The following is a 22,513-nucleotide window of genomic DNA, read 5'->3' on the forward strand; positions in this document are numbered from 1 at the left end:
AACACAAAATATCAGTTACTGATAGATAAACAACACAAACTGCCAGTTACTCATAGATAAACAACACACAATATCAGTAACTGATAGACAAACAACACAAAATATCAGTTATGGATTGATAAACAACACAAAATATCAATTACTGATAGATAAACAACACAAAATATCAGTTACTGATAGATAAACAACACAAAATATCAGTTACTGATAGATAAACAACACTAAATATCAGTTACTGATAGATAAACAACACAAAATATCAGTTACTGATAGATAAACAACACAAAATATCAGTTATGGATTGATAAACAACACAAAATATCAGTTACTGATAGATAAACAACACAAAATATCAGTTACTGATAAACAACACAAAACGTCAGTTACTGATAGATAAACAACACAAAACATCAGTTACTGTTTTATAAACAACAACTTCTCTGTCTTGTATTGGTAATGTAATTGGATACTGATTTGATGTTTCAGGTGTCACAACGGTAACGACTACAAAGTGGAAAAAGATCTACAAGCTTGTACCTGTTCCAGGGAAGATTATGAATGGTATGTAATCAGATAAAACTGAAGATAAAGTAAAATGCTGTGACAATCATATGTATCCTCATATGTATAATGTAGATGTTCTGTCATACAGAATGTACCAGAAACTGACCTACACAAACTACCTACTTGATGTTCTGTCATACAGAATGTACCAGAAACTGACCTACACAAACTACCTACTTGATGTTCTGTCATACAGAATGTACCAGAAACTGACCTACACAAACTACTTACTGGATGTTCTGTCATACAGAATGTACCAGAAACTGACCTACACAAACTACCTACTTGATGTTCTGTCATACAGAATGTACCAGAAACTGACCTACACAAACTACCTACTTGATGTTCTGTCATACAGAATGTACCAGAAACTGTACACAAAAAAGAATGTACCAGAAACTGACCTACACAAACTACTACTTGATGTTCTGTCATACAATTACCAGAAATGCTAACAAACTGACCTACAGAAACTGACTACACAAACTACTACTGTTGTTCTGTCATACAGAGTACCAGAAACTGACCTACACAAACTACCTACTTGATTTCTGTCATACAGAATGTACCAGAAACTGACCTACACAAACTACCTACTTGATGTTCTGTCATACAGAATGTACCAGAAACTGACCTACACAAACTACCTACTTGATGTTCTGTCATACAGAATGTACCAGAAACTGACCTACACAAACTACCTACTTGATGTTCTGTCATACAGAATGTACCAGAAACTGACCTACACAAACTACTTACTGTTGTTCTGTCATACAAATGTACCAGAAACTGACCTACACAAACTACCTACTTGATGTTCTGTCATACAGAATGTACCAGAAACTGACCTACACAAACTACCTACTTGATGTTCTGTCATACAGAATGTACCAGAAACTGACCTACACAAACTACTTACTGTTTGTTCTGTCATACAGAATGTACCAGAAACTGACCTACACAAACTACCTACTTGATGTTCTGTCATACAGAATGTACCAGAAACTGACCTACACAAACTACTTACTGTTGTTCTGTCATACAGAATGTACCAGAAACTGACCTACACAAACTACCTACTTGATGTTCTGTCATACAGAATGTACCAGAAACAGACCTACACAAACTACCTACTTGATGTTCTGTCATACAGAATGTACCAGAAACTGACCTACACAAACTACCTACTTGATGTTCTGTCATACAGAATGTACCAGAAACTGACCTACACAAACTACCTACTTGATGTTCTGTCATACAGAATGTACCAGAAACTGACCTACACAAACTACCTACTTGATGTTCTGTCATACAGAATGTACCAGAAACTGACCTACACAAACTACTTACTGGATGTTCTGTCATACAGAATGTACCAGAAACTGACCTACACAAACTACTTACTGTTTGTTCTGTCATACAGAATGTACCAGAAACTGACCTACACAAACTACCTACTTGATGTTCTGTCATACAGAATGTACCAGAAACTGACCTACACAAACTACCTACTTGATGTTCTGTCATACAGAATGTACCAGAAACTGACCTACACAAACTACCTACTTGATGTTCTGTCATACAGAATGTACCAGAAACAGACCTACACAAACTACTTACTTGATGTTCTGTCATACAGAATGTACCAGAAACTGACCTACACAAACTACTTACTGGATGTTCTGTCATACAGAATGTACCAGAAACTGACCTACACAAACTACCTACTTGATGTTCTGTCATACAGAATGTACCAGAAACTGACCTACACAAACTACTTACTGGAGGTTCTGTCATACAGAATGTACCAGAAACTGACCTACACAAACTACCTACTTGATGTTCTGTCATACAGAATGTACCAGAAACTGACCTACACAAACTACTTACTTGATGTTCTGTCATACAGAATGTACCAGAAACTGACCTACACAAACTACCTACTTGATGTTCTGTCATACAGAATGTACCAGAAACTGACCTACACAAACTACCTACTTGATGTTCTGTCATACAGAATGTACCAGAAACAGACCTACACAAACTACCTACTTGATGTTCTGTCATACAGAATGTACCAGAAACTGACCTACACAAACTACTTACTGTTTGTTCTGTCATACAGAATGTACCAGAAACTGACCTACACAAACTACCTACTTGATGTTCTGTCATACAGAATGTACCAGAAACTGACCTACACAAACTACTTACTGGATGTTCTGTCATACAGAATGTACCAGAAACTGACCTACACAAACTACCTACTGGAGGTTCTGTCATACAGAATGTACCAGAAACTGACCTACACAAACTACTTACTGTTTGTTCTGTCATACAGAATGTACCAGAAACTGACCTACACAAACTACCTACTTGATGTTCTGTCATACAGAATGTACCAGAAACTGACCTACACAAACTACCTACTTGATGTTCTGTCATACAGAATGTACCAGAAACTGACCTACACAAACTACCTACTTGATGTTCTGTCATACAGAATGTACCAGAAACTGACCTAAACAAACTACCTACTTGTCAGTTTGTCTAACATACCAGACTATGTTAGGTATTTGTGTTACATCAGCTATGGTAATGTTAGACCAGGATCAAACATCAAAGTTGTACAGATCAGACTGTATTTAAGGTATTTGTTTAACAGGGACTATGGTAGGTTAAGACCAATATCTAAGGTACAACATCCTAGTTTTACAAACCACACATGGTAACACACACTTGGACCAGTTGGTCAGTGCTAATGATCCATGCCTGGCCATGGCTTGTACCTGGATATAGTGCATGCCCTGATTTTCACTTGTAAATACGTATATATAAAACGTGTGCACTCAAAGCGCAAAAATATGGTACTTGACATATTTATTTTACTACGACATTAGTATATGTAGACAATTATTAAGTTTTACAGACGAGATTAAATTTGTTTATTTTACTGGGAAATTAGTATCATTAGACAATTATTAAGTATTACAGACTAGATTGTATTTTTTACTTTACTACGACATTAGTATCTGTAGACAATTATTAAGTATTACAGACTAGATTGTATTTGTTTACTTTACTACGACATTAGTATCATTAGACAATTATTAAGTATTACAGACTAGATTGTATTTGTTTACTTTACTACGACATTAGTATCATTAGACAATTATTAAGTATTACAGACTAGATTGTATTTTTTACTTTACTACGACATTAGTATATGTAGACAATTATTAAGTATTACAGACTAGATTGTATTTTTTACTTTACTACGACATTAGTAATATTAGACAATTATTAAGTATTACAGACTAGATTGTATTTGTTTATTTTACTACGACATTGTATCATTAGACAATTATTAAGTATTACAGACTAGATTGTATTTGTTTATTTTACTACGACATTAGTATCTGTAGACAATTATTAAGTTTTACAGACTAGATTGTATTTGTTTACTTTACTACGACATTAGTATCATTAGACAATTATTAAGTATTACAGACTAGATTGTATTTGTTTACTTTACTACGACATTAGTATCATTAGACAATTATTAAGTTTTACAGACTAGATTGTATTTGTTTATTTTACTACGACATTAGTATCATTAGACAATTATTAAGTATTACAGACTAGATTGTATTTTTTACTTTACTACGACATTAGTATCATTAGACAATTATTAAGTATTACAGACTAGATTGTATTTTTTTACTTTACTACGACATTAGTATCATTAGACAATTATTAAGTATTACAGACTAGATTGTATTTGTTTACTTTACTACTACACATTAGTATCATTAGACAATTATTAAGTATTACAGACTAGATTGTATTTGTTTATTTTACTACGACATTAGTATCATTAGACAATTATTAAGTATTACAGACTAGATTGTATTTGTTTACTTTACTACGACATTAGTATCATTAGACAATTATTAAGTATTACAGACTAGATTGTATTTGTTTACTTTACTACGACATTAGTATTATTAGACAATTATTAAGTATTACAGACTAGATTGTATTTGTTTACTTTACTACGACATTAGTATCATTAGACAATTATTAAGTTTTACAGACTAGATTGTATTTGTTTATTTTACTACGACATTAGTATCTGTAGACAATTATTAAGTTTTACAGACTAGATTGTATTTGTTTATTTTACTGGGAAATTAGTATCATTAGACAATTATTAAGTTTTACAGACTAGATTGTATTTGTTTACTTTACTACGACATTAGTATCATTAGACAATTATTAAGTATTACAGACTAGATTGTATTTGTTTACTTTACTACGACATTAGTATCTGTAGACAATTATTAAGTATTACAGACTAGATTGTATTTGTTTATTTTACTACGACATTAGTATCATTAGACAATTATTAAGTTTTACAGACTAGATTGTATTTTTTACTTTACTACGACATTAGTATCATTAGACAATTATTAAGTATTACAGACTAGATTGTATTTGTTTACTTTACTACGACATTAGTATCATTAGACAATTATTAAGTATTACAGACTAGATTGTATTTTTAGCTCACCTGGCCCGAAGGGCCGGTGAGCTTATGTCATGGCGCGGCGTCCGTCGTCCGTCGTCCGTCGTCCGTCCGTCCGTCAACATTTCCTTTAAATCGCTACTAGTCATAGAGTTCTGCATGGATTGTAACCAAATTTGGCCACAAACATCCTTGGGGGAAGGGGAACAGAACTTGTATAAAGTTTGGCTCTGAACCCCTGGGGGCAGGAGGGGCGGGGCCCAATAGGGGAAATAGAGGTAAATCCTATAAATCGCTACTTGTCATAGAGTTCTGCATGGATTGTAACCAAATTTGGCCACAAACATCCTTGGGGGAAGGGGAACAGAACTTGTATAAATTTTGGCTCTGACCCCCCGGGAGCAGGAGGGGCGGGGCCCAATAGGGGAAATAGAGGTAAATCCTATAAATCGCTACTTGTCCTAGAGTTCTGCATGGATTGTAACCAAATTTGGCCACAAACATCCTTGGGGGAAGGGGAACAGAACTTGTATAAATTTTGGCTCTGACCCCCCGGGGGCAGGAGGGGCGGGGCCCAATAGGGGAAATAGAGGTAAATCCTATAAATCGCTACTTGTCCTAGAGTTCTGCATGGATTGTAACCAAATTTGGCCACAAACATCCTTGGGGGAAGGGGAACAGAACTTGTATAAATTTTGGCTCTGACCCCCTGGGAGCAGGAGGGGCGGGGCCCAATAGGGGAAATAGAGGTAAATCCTATAAATCGCTACTTGTCCTAGAGTTCTGCATGGATTGTAACCAAATTTGGCCACAAACATCCTTGGGGGAAGGGGAACAGAACTTGTATAAATTTTGGCTCTGACCCCCCGGGGGCAGGAGGGGCGGGGCCCAATAGGGGAAATAGAGGTATATCCTATAAATCGCTACTTGTCCTAGAGTTCTGCATGGATTGTAACCAAATTTGGCCACAAACATCCTTGGGGGAAGGGGAACAGAACTTGTATAAAGTTTGGCTCTGACCCCCTGGGGGCAGGAGGGGCGGGGCCCAATAGGGGAAATAGAGGTAAATCCTATAAATCGCTACTTGTCCTAGAGTTCTGCATGGATTGTAACCAAATTTGGCCACAAACATCCTTGGGGGAAGGGGAACAGAACTTCTATAAATGTTGGCTCTGACCCCCCGGGGGCAGGAGGGGTGGAGCCCAATAGGGGAAATAGAGGTAAATCCTATAAATCGCTACTTGTCCTAGAGTTCTGCATGGATTGTGACCAAATTTGGCCACAAACATCCATGGGGGAAGGGGAACAGAACTTCTATAAATGTTGGCTCTGACCCCCCGGGGGCAGGATGGGTAGGGCCCAGTAGGTGAATTAGAGGTAAATATTCGAATTCCTTCAGAAAAGAAACAATGAACCTTAGAACATTACTTGGCATTACAAACCAGGTGAGCGATACAGGCCCTCTGGGCCTCTTGTTTACTTTACTACGACATTAGTATCATTAGACAATTATTAAGTATTACAGACTAGATTGTATTTTTTACTTTACTACGACATTAGTATTATTAGACAATTATTAAGTATTACAGACTAGATTGTATTTGTTTACTTTACTACGACATTAGTATCATTAGACAATTATTAAGTATTACAGACTAGATTGTATTTGTTTATTTTACTACGACATTAGTATCATTAGACAATTATTAAGTATTACAGACTAGATTGTATTTGTTTATTTTACTACGACATTAGTATCATTAGACAATTATTAAGTATTACAGACTAGATTGTATTTGTTTACTTTACTACGACATTAGTATCATTAGACAATTATTAAGTTTTACAGACTAGATTGTATTTGTTTACTTTACTACGACATTAGTATCTGTAGACAATTATTAAGTATTACAGACTAGATTGTATTTGTTTACTTTACTACGACATTAGTATCATTAGACAATTATTAAGTATTACAGACTAGATTGTATTTTTTACTTTACTACGACATTAGTATCATTAGACAATTATTAAGTATTACAGACTAGATTGTATTTTTTACTTTACTACGACATTAGTATCTGTAGACAATTATTAAGTATTACAGACTAGATTGTATTTGTTTACTACGACATTAGTATCATTAGACAATTATTAAGTTTTACAGACTAGATTGTATTTGTTTATTTTACTGGGAAATTAGTATCATTAGACAATTATTAAGTATTACAGACTAGATTGTATTTTTTACTTTACTACGACATTAGTATCATTAGACAATTATTAAGTATTACAGACTAGATTGTATTTTTTACTTTACTACGACATTAGTAATATTAGACAATTATTAAGTTTTACAGACTAGATTGTATTTGTTTATTTTACTACGACATTAGTATCATTAGACAATTATTAAGTTTTACAGACTAGATTGTATTTGTTTATTTTACTACGACATTAGTATCATTAGACAATTATTAAGTTTTACAGACTAGATTGTATTTGTTTATTTTACTGGGAAATTAGTATCATTAGACAATTATTAAGTTTTACAGACTAGATTGTATTTGTTTATTTTACTACGACATTAGTATCATTAGACAATTATTAAGTTTTACAGACTAGATTGTATTTGTTTATTTTACTACGACATTAGTATCATTAGACAATTATTAAGTTTTACAGACTAGATTGTATTTGTTTACTTTACTACGACATTAGTATCATTAGACAATTATTAAGTTTTACAGACTAGATTGTATTTGTTTATTTTACTGGGAAATTAGTATCATTAGACAATTATTAAGTTTTACAGACTAGATTGTATTTGTTTATTTTACTGGGAAATTAGTATCATTAGACAATTATTAAGTTTTACAGACTAGATTGTATTTGTTTACTTTACTACGACATTAGTATCATTAGACAATTATTAAGTATTACAGACTAGATTGTATTTTTTACTTTACTACGACATTAGTATCATTAGACAATTATTAAGTATTACAGACTAGATTGTATTTGTTTATTTTACTACGACATTAGTATCATTAGACAATTATTAAGTATTACAGACTAGATTGTATTTGTTTACTTTACTACGACATTAATATCATTAGACAATTATTAAGTTTTACAGACTAGATTGTATTTTTTACTTTACTATGACATTAGTATTATTAGACAATTATTAAGTATTACAGACTAGATTGTATTTGTTTATTTTACTGGGAAATTAGTATCATTAGACAATTATTAAGTATTACAGACTAGATTGTATTTTTTACTTTACTACGACATTAGTATTATTAGACAATTATTAAGTATTACAGACTAGATTGTATTTGTTTACTTTACTACGACATTAGTATCATTAGACAATTATTAAGTATTACAGACTAGATTGTATTTCTTACTTTACTACGACATTAATATCATTAGACAATTATTAAGTTTTACAGACTAGATTGTATTTGTTTATTTTACTACGACATTAGTATCATTAGACAATTATTAAGTTTTACAGACTAGATTGTATTTGTTTATTTTACTACGACATTAGTATCATTAGACAATTATTAAGTATTACAGACTAGATTGTATTTGTTTACTTTACTACGACATTAGTATCATTAGACAATTATTAAGTTTTACAGACTAGATTGTATTTGTTTATTTTACTACGACATTAGTATCATTAGACAATTATTAAGTTTTACAGACTAGATTGTATTTTTTACTTTACTACGACATTAGTATCATTAGACAATTATTAAGTATTACAGACTAGATTGTATTTTTTACTTTACTACGACATTAGTATCATTAGACAATTATTAAGTATTACAGACTAGATTGTATTTGTTTATTTTACTACGACATTAGTATCATTAGACAATTATTAAGTATTACAGACTAGATTGTATTTGTTTACTTTACTACGACATTAGTATCATTAGACAATTATTAAGTATTACAGACTAGATTGTATTTGTTTATTTTACTGGGAAATTAGTATCATTAGACAATTATTAAGTATTACAGACTAGATTGTATTTGTTTACTTTACTACGACATTAGTATCATTAGACAATTATTAAGTATTACAGACTAGATTGTATTTGTTTATTTTACTACGACATTAGTATCATTAGACAATTATTAAGTTTTACAGACTAGATTGTATTTGTTTATTTTACTACGACATTAGTATCATTAGACAATTATTAAGTATTACAGACTAGATTGTATTTGTTTATTTTACTGGGAAATTAGTATCATTAGACAATTATTAAGTATTACAGACTAGATTGTATTTTTTACTTTACTACGACATTAGTATCTGTAGACAATTATTAAGTATTACAGACTAGATTGTATTTGTTTACTTTACTACGACATTAGTATCATTAGACAATTATTAAGTATTACAGACTAGATTGTATTTTTTACTTTACTACGACATTAGTATTATTAGACAATTATTAAGTATTACAGACTAGATTGTATTTGTTTACTTTACTACGACATTAGTATCATTAGACAATTATTAAGTATTACAGACTAGATTGTATTTTTTACTTTACTATGACATTAGTATCATTAGACAATTATTAAGTTTTACAGACTAGATTGTATTTGTTTATTTTACAGTGATTATGGTTACTATCGACCTGTTGGGGGATTGAACTGTGTCCGTAATCAGTCCATTGCAGCTCTTGATATATGTATGCAGGGAAGAGAAGAGGAGATTATAACACAAGGGTGTGTCTGCTATGAGATGTGTTCAAATACAGAATGTTTTCACTCATTTAAACATTAGTCACATACGATGCCATTTAATGTGTTTAAAACTACCTTAATCTACAAGCCCCACTACCCAAGAAATAAATGTTCGGATTTTAAAGGCGCTCCACCACTGACCGATGGTATTTTTTCTCTATCAAAAACAGGAGCAAACGAATTAGTGTTTTTCTTCAGTTACAAGAATTACTTATTTTACACCAATACCACCATTGAAAAATTTGAGCTTCTAATTTTACTTCAGGATAAAAATATTAAAAGTAAATAATTACGTCCCGAAAAAATTCCATAGCACTATGTCCTATATGGAATGAAGTACTGATTGGGCATGCACCAAAAGCAAAATAAATTATTATATATTTTTAGACGTAAATACACGATTAAACACCAATTATTTTTTGAATGATGAGTATCGTTTTAGCTTTGTCGGTGGTGGAGCATCTTTAAGGGGATGGGGGTTATCACCGAATGTAAGCCTAAAGTTTTTCGTACCTCAGAGTTTTCAAAAAGAGGAAATGAAGAAGTGACTTACATGTATATCACTTAAATTCAAACCTTGAATCTTTGACAATTTTGACACAGATTTAGGACTGAAATAACATAATTTACTCCCTCTCCTTTTCTAATTATAAATTCTGTAATTTATACAACCTAGCAAGGGCGACACATATAAAACGTTTCTGTGCGATAACTTTTGTTAGTATTTATTATCCGATTTCAACCAAATTCTGTATATTGCTTTATATCAATGAGATCTCTTAGTGGTTTGATACTGGTCAAAATCCGTCAATATTTGCAAGAGTTAGGGGACTTTATAACTTCACCTAATTATTAACAGTATATTTTAAACTGTAAATAACTATTTTTTGTGATGTTGTGCAGACGACACATCCACTTCCATGGAATTCTTGTTGTCTGTAGTATTAAAAGTTGTTGTTATATCATCATACTGTCTGTTTTACAGATATAGAAAGATACCTGGTGATAAATGTCGGGATGGCTTCAGCCCAACTGGTAAAATCATCAATCTCAGTAAACAGTGTGTAGAAGGAGACAAGTCCATGTTTAACACAGCCACACCACAGGTTAGTTCATTAATACCTACATGTGTTTGGCTCTGTCTATTACTAAGACTCTGTCTCATCGAGTTATTTTTTTGCAGAAATTATATTTTTTCCATTTCACAGGATACTGCTATAATTGTGAACATTTAATCCATGAAATAATGAGAAATATTGAAACATATATACCCTTAAAGCCAGATCACAAAAATTGAAAACCGCTTAATTTGAATTTCTTTGCTAAATTTGTAAAATGATTAATCATTGATATGTTACTAAGGCAGCATATCCAGAAGTTCAAGATGGATTTTACATGGCTGTATTGTGTTTTCATGTGCCTGTTAGTGAATGAGCAAGAGGCAGGAAAGTAAAAGAGGAAACATCTGTATTGTTTAAATTGCATATTTTCTCCCTCATTAGACATTTGATTTGCTTAAAAATGGTACAATTCTTTGGTTTGGTGAAATTAGATTCAGTATTTATCTAATATCTACGTGTCTGGTTTGTCTAATATCTACGTGTCTGATGTCTCTGATATCTACGTGTCTGGTGTGTCTAATATCTACGTGTCTGATGTCTCTGATATCTACGTGTCTGGTGTGTCTAATATCTATGTGTCTGATGTGTCTAATATCTACGTGTCTGATGTGTCTAGTATCTACGTGTCTGATGTGTCTAATATCTACGTGTCTGATGTGTCTAATATCTACGTGTCTGGTGTGTCTAATATCTATGTGTCTGATGTGTCTAATATCTACGTGTCTGATGTGTCTAATATCTACGTGTCTGATGTGTCTAATATCTACGTGTCTGATGTGTCTAATATCTATGTGTCTGATGTGTCTAATATCTACATGTCAGATGTGTCTAATATCTATGTGTCAGATGTGTCTAATATCTACGTGTCAGATGTGTCTAATATCTACGTGTCTGATGTGTCTAATATCTATGTGTCTGATGTGTCTAATATTTATGTGTCTGATGTGTCTAATATCTACATGTCAGATGTGTCTAATATCTATGTGTCAGATGTGTCTAATATCTACGTGTCAGATGTTTCTAATATCTACGTGTCTGGTATGTCTAAAATCTACGTGTCTGATGTCTCTGATATCTACGTGTCTGGTGTGTCTAATATCTACGTGTCTGATGTGTCTAATATCTACGTGTCTGGTATGTCTAATATCTACGTGTCTGATGTGTCTAATATCTACGTGTCTGATGTCTCTGATATCTATTTGTCTGATGTGTCTAATATCAACATGTCTGATGTGTCTAATATCTACGTGTCTGATGTCTCTGATATCTATGTGTCTGATGTGTCTAATATCAACATGTCTGATGTGTCTAATATCTACGTGTCTGGTGTGTCTAATATCTACGTGTCTGATGTGTCTTATATCTACGTGTCTGGTATGTCTAATATCTACGTGTCTGATGTGTCTAATATCTACGTGTCTGATGTGTCTAATATCTATGTGTCTGATGTGTCTAATATCTATGTGTCTGGGTGTTAATATCTACGTGTCTGATGTGTCTAATATCTACGTGTCTGATATGTCTAATATCTACGTGTCTGAAGTGTCTAATATCTACGTGTCTGAAGTGTCTAATATCTATGTGTCTGGTGTGTCTAATATCTATGTGTCTAATATCTACGTGTCTGATATGTCTAATATCTACGTGTCTGAAGTGTCTAATATCTATGTGTCTGATGTGTCTAATATCTACGTGTCTGATGTGTCTAATATCTACGTGTCTGATGTGTCTAATATCTATGTGTCTGATGTGTCTAATATCTATGTGTCTAATATCTACGTGTCTGATATGTCTAATATCTACGTGTCTGAAGTGTCTAATATCTACGTGTCTGATGTGTCTAATATCTATGTGTCTGGTGTGTCTAATATCTATGTGTCTGATGTGTCTAATATCTACGTGTCTGATGTGTCTAATATCTATGTGTCTGGTGTGTCTAATATCTACGTGTCTGATGTGTCTAATATCTACGTGTCTGATGTGTCTAATATCTATGTGTCTGATGTGTCTAATATCTATGTGTCTGATGTGTCTAATATCTACGTGTCTGATGTGTCTAATATCTACGTGTCTGGTGTGTCTAATATCTACGTGTCTGATGTGTCTAATATCTACGTGTCTGATGTGTCTAATATCTACGTGTCTGATGTGTCTAATATCTACGTGTCTGATGTGTCTAATATCTACGTGTCTGATGTGTCTAATATCTACGTGTCTGATGTGTCTAATATCTACGTGTCTGATGTGTCTAATATCTATGTGTCTGATGTGTCTAATATCTACGTGTCTGATGTGTCTAATATCTACGTGTCTGATGTGTCTAATATCTATGTGTCTGATGTGTCTAATATCTATGTGTCTGATGTGTCTAATATCTACGTGTCTGATGTGTCTAATATCTACGTGTCTGATGTGTCTAATATCTATGTGTCTGATGTGTCTAATATCTATGTGTCTAATATCTACGTGTCTGATGTGTCTAATATCTACGTGTCTGGTATGTCTAATATCTACGTGTCTGATGTGTCTAATATCTACGTGTCTGGTATGTCTAATATCTACGTGTCTGATGTGTCTAATATCTACGTGTCTGATGTGTCTAATATCTACGTGTCTGGTATGTCTAATATCTACGTGTCTGATGTGTCTAATATCTACGTGTCTGATGTGTCTAATATCTACGTGTCTGGTATGTCTAATATCTACGTGTCTGATGTGTCTAATATCTACGTGTCTGATGTGTCTAATATCTACGTGTCTGGTATGTCTAATATCTACGTGTCTGATGTGTCTAATATCTACGTGTCTGGTATGTCTAATATCTACGTGTCTGGTGTGTCTAATACCTACGTGTCAGATGTGTCTAATAACTACGTGTCTGATGTGTCTAATATCTACGTGCCTGGTATGTCTAATATCTACGTGTCTGATGTGTCTAATAATTACGTGTCTGATGTGTCTAATATCTACGTGTCTGGTGTGTCTAATATCTACGTGTCTGATGTGTCTTATATCTACGTGTCTGGTGTGTCTAACATCTACGTGTCTGAAGTGTCTAATATCTATGTGTCTGATGTGTCTAATATCTACATGTCAGATGTGTCTAATATCTATGTGTCAGATGTGTCTAATATCTACGTGTCTGATGTGTCTAATATCTACTTGTCTGATGTGTCTAATATATACGTGTCTGGTGTGTCTAATATCTACGTGTCTGGTGTGTCTAATATCTACGTGTCTGTTGTGTGTCTAATAACTACGTGTCTGATGTGTCTAATATCTATGTGTCTGATGTGTCTAATATCTACGTGTCTGATGTGTCTAATATCTATGTGTCTGATGTGTCTAATATATACGTGTCTGATGTGTCTAGTATCTATTTGTCTGATGTGTCTAATATCTATTTGTCTTGTGTGTGTTTCAGAAAAAGGCGACCAATGGAACAGTGGTAGCGGCAATAGTGATGGTGGTCATCCTTATCGTGGTGCTCATGTCTCTGTACTTTGGTTACAAACTTTGGATCATTCGTAAACAGTAAATATTCTTATTTATCATTCGTAAACACTAAATATTCCTATGGATCATTCGTAAATAGTAAGTATTCTTATGGATCATTCGTAAATATTACATATTCTCATGGATCATTCATAAACCGTAAGATTCTTATTGTTACAAAAAAGGCTACCCATCCTAAAATATTGGAGGGATTTCAATTAAACTTGGTAGCAATAATCTTTATACAATATAAATGTTCAGAGTTATCCAATTTTGTTACAAAACAAGAGATGGGAGGGTTTGTGAGGTTTAGATTTGGCCTCTTGGATGACAGCTTTAGTATAAGTAGAAATGTATTCATTAGAAAGAGATGGCATTGTCTGATAATATAAAGCCCATACCGTCACATGAAGATCATTGTTATTGTTTATTATTTCAGTCGTGTGGTGTACCACTACTCCTTACTGAACATACCGTCAGATGAAGATCATCATTATTGTTTGTTATTTCAGTCGTGTGGTGTACCGCTACTCCTTACTGAACCAGTCTGAAGCCAGTGACTACGATAACGAGTTCGAAAATGCTTTATCTCCAAAGTCTGTGGTTTACCAAGATTCTTCTGATGACGAGGTATAAACGTTTTAATTGGCTGTTCTGTGACTTAATTCTATAAAAATAATGATTCTGAATAGATTCTATTTGTTCAAAAGTCTTTTGTGACATCATTACATCATTATTACATGACATATTTTATTCTCCAGCTATGAATATTTAAGAAGGTTTATTCTCCTCCACTTATAACTAATTAAGGAGGTTCTTTCTTTTAAAGGAATTGAATTCTCCAGCAGTGAAGAAAGAGGCAGCCAACAAGAGTCGTCAAAGTGGTTATAATAAGGCTGGGAATGGCCATGTATTCCAGTCCTACCACGACGACTCAGATGTAGTAAGTACATGTAGCCTTGGTGAATACTAGCTTGATATAAAGAGAACTTTTCTTTAGCTTGGTTTGTTGAGTTTAAGAGTAGTAAACCAGAGAAATTGATTGACTTAATCAAAACCTCCATGTACTGTTACATACTGAACTGTTACTAAGGGAAAAGTTGCGTAAAACCCATCTGCTTACTTTTTGGTAGAATTTCTAGAAAATATAAGAGAATTGGAAATTGTTTTTAACTTTGGGTCTTCACTTTTGGGGCTAAGATGATTAAAATGGAAAGAGGGACAGGTTGTTCCTTCAAAAGCACACACGTTATGTCAGATTAACTTGATCCATACTGTTCACTCCCTCTTCCTCATTTGTTTACACTAGTCGACACTCAGGAGATATGCCCAGAAAACTTTTCATCATAAACTGTAAATTGCATACCTTAACTACCAAAGTCATTCATAAATTTCAAGCTATAACATATTTTAATATTGTCTATCATTTTCCTTTAGTATTTTATTATATACTACAGCTATTGTTTACTTTGTAGAACATGATTAACTGATGGATGACTGTGATAGTTACAGCTATTGTTTACTTTGTAGAACATGATTAACTGATGGATGACTGTGATAGTTACAGCTATTGTTTACTTTGTAGAACATGATTAACTGATGGATGACTGTGATAGTTACAGCTATTGTTTACTTTGTAGAACATGATTAACTGATGGATGACTGTGATATACTACAGCTATTGTTTACTTTGTAGAACATGATTAACTGATGGATGACTGTGATAGTTACAGCTATTGTTTACTTTGTAGAACATGATTAACTGATGGATGACTGTGATAGTTACAGCTATTGTTTACTTTGTAGAACATGATTAACTGATGGATGACTGTGATAGTTACAGCTATTGTTTACTTTGTAGAACATGATTAACTGATGGATGACTGTGATAGTTACAGCTATTGTTCACTTTGTAGGACATGATTAACTGATGATTTTCTGATGGATGACTGTGATAGTTACAGCTATTGTTTACTTTGTAGAACATGATTAACTGATGGATGACTGTGATAGTTACAGCTATTGTTCACTTTGTAGGACATGATTAACTGATGATTTTCTGATGGATGACTGTGATAGACTTTTTCCAAGAGGAGCTACATTCCAGTAAATATGTGATCATATGGAAGAACATTGCTTCTAATGTATCCATGGGAGAGGCAAAGGGCATCTATTGACAATTCCCATTGTAAGAAGAGAGATGTCAGACGAAGAACATTGCTTCTAATGTATCCATGGGAGAGGCAAAGGGCATCTATTGACAATTCCCATTGTAAGAAGAGAGATGTCAGACGTCTATCATCTGTCGTCAATTTCCATTGTAAGAGGAGAGATGTCGGATGTCTGGCATCTGTCACCAATTTCCATCGTAAGAGGAGAGATGTTGGACGTCTATCATCTGTCGTCAATTTCCATTGTAAGAGGAGAGATGTCGGATGTCTGGCATCTGTCACCAATTTCCATCGTAAGAGGAGAGATGTTGGACGTCTATCATCTGTCGTCAATTTCCATTGTAAGAGGAGAGATGTCGGACGTCTATCATTTATCGTCAATTCCATTGTCAGAGGAAAGTTGTCTGACATGTTTCGCCAGTTTCCATTGTAAGATGAAAGATGTCTGACATCTTTCGTCTATCCCAATATCCATTATAATAGGGGAGATATGTGAATCTAGTTCTGAGCAATAAAGCATATTACCACTGTGTCCTGTCAAGTGTTGGAAGGTGTTCCTGTATAAGGTCTTTTATTAGAATGCTCCATGATGGTATTTAATTTGAAAAGAATGTATCGGTACTAACTACATGAAGAATGTCATATGCAAACATCTAAAATACATGTAAGTGTTTTGAGTTTGTAAATAGGAACAATTTCATAAAGAATAAAAAAATTAAGCAGGACATTTAAATTTTGAAATATGTTAGTGCAATTATCACTTTGAGCATTCTCAAAACTTGTTATATTAATGACACAAAGGATAACTCAATTATTGAAAGCTCAAATGTTATTTGGAGTAATAAGTAATTGCATATGATTACCCTAGGTAAACTAGAAATTGTGCGCTTCAGTGGTTATGTGAAATAAGATAGATAAACTAGCGATTGATTGTTGGATACAGTGGTAATGATCTTAGCAACCAATTCTCTGTGATTTAGACAGTGTTTCATATTTTGTTATGAACACTGAATGTATATATTTTTGCTTGTGAATTTTTTCACTATGTTAATCTTAAATCTGTTTGTGATCATTTTTGTGCTGTGCATCAATTATGATAGTGAAATTATTCACCTGGCAAAATTTGCACTCAGTGATATGTTGCATTTGGATATATTTGTGGAGATTTTATGTAAGCTAAAAAGTCAATATTTCCATGTGACATATTAATCCAGTTTGATAGTATGAACAAGTGTAAAGTTTATTATTGAGGTCTGTAATATGACTTTTGTAACCTCAGAAGTGAAAAGGTAATCATTAAATTGTGTACCATTTCTTTGGTTTTACCAAATAAACAAATGTACTAAATGCAGTGGACAATGTACCAAAGTTGTTAATGGAAAAAAAGATTGAATAGATACTGAATTATTTGAACTTATTTGACAACAATTTTGATGGTTGTAATATATACATGTATTCTTATTAATGTTACAACTGTTGAATCTTTTGTAAATAAAATAAAAATCATCTTATTCAGCATTCCAAAATTAGTAAGAAAATGTGGTGAAGATGACAATGCTTTTGAAATGATAACATGAAAATTGTGTTTGGTCTGTACAAGTCATCATCGATACTCCAGGGGTTCCTTTCACTTACGATCTCTTCACCCCTGGACTATCTCATAGTAAAACTGGAGGCAACAGAACAGAACAGGTAATTTAGTCATTTGATGTACACCAAAAGAGCCGTATAACGGTACACTGTGGTTGACTGTGTGGCTTTGATGTTAGGCGTCGCCCTCTCTGTAGTTTCAGAGGAAATCTTTACTGGCCTGTGATTAGTTAAGATGTTTTCCACTGAGCTGCCTTCAATTTTACTATGAGATAGTCCAGGGTGTAGAGATCATAAGTGATCGTAACCCTGATGGTAAGTGATCGTAAACCCTTGGAATATGGAGGATGGTACAAGTAAACCCCTTCATCAAGTACTGTTGTCTTACTGTAATGTAAGTGATCGTAACCCTTGGAATATGGAGGATGGTACAAGTAAACCCCTTCATCAAGTACTGTTGTCTTACTGTAATGTCACTGTGTACGTCCTCTTTGGCTTTAATTAGATTCCTATATCACTTGAATTCATCACTTGTTTATCCTGATATTTTATCAATGATTTTATCTTGTCTTCTGATCTCACCATGTCATACCTCGTTGTTGCTGTATTTACACAGGGACTTGGTTGACTGTCACCATTGTATTAATTGGTGACATTTACTGTGCAGCAAAAGGTTTGTACCAAGCCCCTGTGCTTCTATACTATACTTTCTCTCTTTAGGTTATTGTCCTCAGCTTGAGCTGTTTATGATATAGAATTAGGTCACAGTTTCCCAGTTTCACAAACTCAGTTATTGCTCCTATCGTGTGTCCCTTGGGCTAAAATACCACTAAATCTTCTTATTTCATTCATAGGATAGGGTATCGGGCAATCAATATGAAATATTTATAACTTAGACTATTTGAGATGATACAGGTGTTTTGTGTTCATGTTTTTATTTGCTCATTATTTTGTACTCATTTTTATCTTTTGACATTGTTTTTGTTTTCTACGACTTCCTGTGTGTCCATGAAAGTATTTGTCAAGATGACTATTAATTCTGATAAGTTTCACCTCTAAGGTAAAGTTAGGACTTAAAATAATGAAACTGTCTTAATGTAGACTTGAGCCAATCAAAGAGGATGTTAAGGAAAGTTACGTGATTTGATTGACTAACTAAGTCAAAACTAAAGTCTAAGATTGTTTCATGATTCTGTAACTAGGTCATGACTTTAACGCATTGTGATACCACATCATTAACCAACTTCACTACAAGTTATTACCTTTGAACATTTGTATGATGTATAGCTTTTGGTTTGTTGGAAAAGTGCTTTTATAGGTGAATATTAAAGGGGATGGCCATGAAATGTTGAATTAAACTGTTCTCTGTGTTAATGAAGATTTGACATTCATCAGATTTGTTTTTTGTATCTGTTTTGTGCTATTTCTAGATCTATTTATTTTTATTATTTATGTTGTGTTAGTTTGCTCACAGACCTTTTGTGTTGCTTACCTTTTACTATAGATATACACACAATGTACAGAACTTATACTGTAGAGCCAAGCATTTGCACGGAGATCATATTTTCAGCATTTCACAGATATCCAAATTTTATCTAAAGTTTGATCCATGAAACGTGCTAATTATATACATGTACCTGTATACATGTATAATTAGGTTGTCTTTTTGATTAAGTATTTCTCATTTTAAGTCAAAATTGAAAATATGTTCACCTGCAAAACTATCTGTCTATACAGTATATGTATTTATTGATTGTTATTTGGATACCAACAGTGCACTGTCTGCTCTTCAGTTACTCTGGACATTAAGTTTTTATATGTGATGTGTAGTATAGTGAAATGTACCATTACCTTATAAGGAAGTTATGTGTTAATTCTAAAGGGGAGTTTCGGTTTTATATGTTTTGTATGTGTTGTAATAAAGCTTTTGTATGTGTACATATCATTAACCGTGACATAAGTTAATAATGCATTTAGTTTTTGGTGTAAATGATGTTTAGAGTTGGGAGCCGGTTACCCTGTGTCAACCATAGCTAGCTGGTGTATAGATTTTGTACATTTTCAATGAAAACATGTTGTTGTTGTTGAACAAAGTCTCATAATAATATATATAGGATATTTGCCATAAAGGTATTTACACAAAGTTATATATGTTTGTAATCATGAACAATGTGATTTATATAACAGGAGAGCAAATATCCAGAATTCTCCATGTAACCATTTATCTCTGATTCTATTATTTCTAAATATGGGCTTTTCTGCACAACTCATTTAATTTTGAAATATTTGATTTTTATCATTTATATTTTAATTAATTATTATGAAAATTGAAAACAATTCTTTACATATGCCATGTTTTCATATCCTCTGTTGTTATAAACCAGATCCTCCTGATGTAAACCAAAGCCTCACCTTAAACTGAGCTAGCCTTTCATAGCTACAGTTTTAATTTATGTGTCTACACTTACTTATGTATTACGTGTCCAATCATATGAAGATGTTACAGGTCTGTGTATATCATAGTGTATTACTCTAACTTTGTATCAGAAAAGTTTGAAGAAATCCATGAATGTTAAGCTCTATCTTTCGTCTGTTTTGTCATTTTATTTTTCTCAGTTATATCATACCATTTTTGTCAGACTCAGAGAATATACTTTGGACATGTAATAACTTACTTGTCTGCCAGATTCTATGTAAAATGGCAACAACTTTTGGTGTGTAATACATTCATTTAATTGGTACTGTTGGTTGCATGTCACCATAGTCTAATTGTCTGCTTCATCCCGGGGCAAACATGTTTCATTTGGTAATGGTGTCACTGTACCATTGCTTAGTGTCCTAAATTTCATTTTATGTTTTCAATTTTTGGGCAATGTGGTGAGAGTTAAAAAAAAACTGATCTGTTACATTTGAAATATGTAATACATAATAAAGTTGACCCTTGATAATCTAAACTTCAACACTCCAGAAAACTCCAGACAGAAATGACATGAAACGGATTTTGATTATTGAATAAGATGTAAACAAAGTTTGGTAGTCCAGAAAATTTGCAATATGGACAATTAAGGCTGGAAATGTGAGTTTCCGTAGTATCAAGGGTCTACTCTATATATGTATTGTTATACATTTTTACTACCATCTAGCATTTAATATGAATGTTGTAACACTAGTATGGATTACATCCACTACACTGAGCTTCCATGTACTGTCCAGTACAGTACATACACCAGTATTGCTATGGAACAGTGTAATAATTATACTGATCTATTAGAGTTACTCCCCTTTCTTTTTCTCTACTGACGGTGTGAAGGGAAGTAACTCTGATGTATCATAATGAATGATGAGTTATTTAAAAATAATTCTTAAAATATTCTGGGTACTAACAATTTCTCTTCACTAAATTATCAAAAAAGGATTTTTATGTCTAAAATTAGAATGACATGTCATGTGAATATGGAATTCATTCATTTTTATAACTTCAAATTCTTCTTGAAGAATTTCTTGATTTTTTATAAGAGACTTTTCTTATAAGAGACTAGATAAATGCCTTGGCCTACAGTTCAATGTTTTAAAGGATTTATGTTTCTGTTTGATTAAAGTAAATCAGGATCATTGGGTTTTTTTCATGCAAGCAGACCATGTCATACAAATGAACAAATGTTTCTTAGTTATCAATTATCACAAATAACACAAAGTAACAGTGAGAATTTTTGCTACATCATTTGATAGTGGCAATATGTCACATTCTATATACCAAAATGACATTGATGAAATACAATTGCCGCCAATTAGTCCTGCCTCATGGTGTGATGTCATAATTTAACATGATATTTTGATGTCATATTTGCTAGAAGGTGGGGCTAAACTCCACACACATCATTTTAGTACATTTCTATAAGCCCTATCCACTACCTAAAATGGAATATTGGAGCATAATTGTTTTTTTACTATTTGTAATTAATTAAGAACCTTGTCTTATTGTGATTGGTATCTCTGATAAATCCTGCCTGATATTCTATACCCTGAAATATGTTGTTAAAATCTTATTTTAAAAATAATTGATTTGTAAAAGAGATGCTATTGATACCATAGAATACAATTTTGAAAAAGAAAAGATTTGTTGTTAAAGTAGGGAGCTGTACTTTGTAAACTGTGTATAGTACACAACACAATGTACCAATTTACTCCTACTTTCATTTCGATTGTTTCACCATGTGTACCACTCTGATCGACCTGCAGAGCTACTTCCCTTCATTTCATTC

The 22,513-nt window shown here is 33.1% G+C and overlaps 1 protein-coding gene across 4 annotated transcripts in view; it reads left to right on the top strand.

Moving 5' to 3' along the window:
- The window catches only part of LOC138335872 (sortilin-like), a 53,675-nt gene extending 35,119 nt beyond the window's left edge, over positions 1-18,556 (top strand). For 2 of the 4 annotated variants that reach the window (XM_069285042.1, XM_069285044.1), the window contains 7 exons: positions 487-561; positions 9,746-9,856; positions 10,860-10,980; positions 14,420-14,529; positions 15,003-15,120; positions 15,320-15,433; positions 16,528-16,694. In XM_069285042.1, the coding sequence (XP_069141143.1) occupies positions 487-561; positions 9,746-9,856; positions 10,860-10,980; positions 14,420-14,529; positions 15,003-15,120; positions 15,320-15,433; positions 16,528-16,542 (664 nt within the window). In that variant the 3' untranslated portion in view covers positions 16,543-16,694. Of the gene's footprint in view, positions 1-486; positions 562-9,745; positions 9,857-10,859; positions 10,981-14,419; positions 14,530-15,002; positions 15,121-15,319; positions 15,434-16,406; positions 16,449-16,527; positions 16,695-16,733 lie in introns of those variants that run through there. The other 2 variants (XR_011210342.1, XM_069285043.1) reach the window with 2 other exon arrangements.
- The last annotated feature ends 3,957 nt before the right edge of the window (positions 18,557-22,513 follow it).

Source organism: Argopecten irradians, chromosome 12, assembly GCF_041381155.1.
Source record: "Argopecten irradians isolate NY chromosome 12, Ai_NY, whole genome shotgun sequence".
NCBI classification, from domain to species: Eukaryota; Metazoa; Mollusca; class Bivalvia; order Pectinida; family Pectinidae; genus Argopecten; species Argopecten irradians.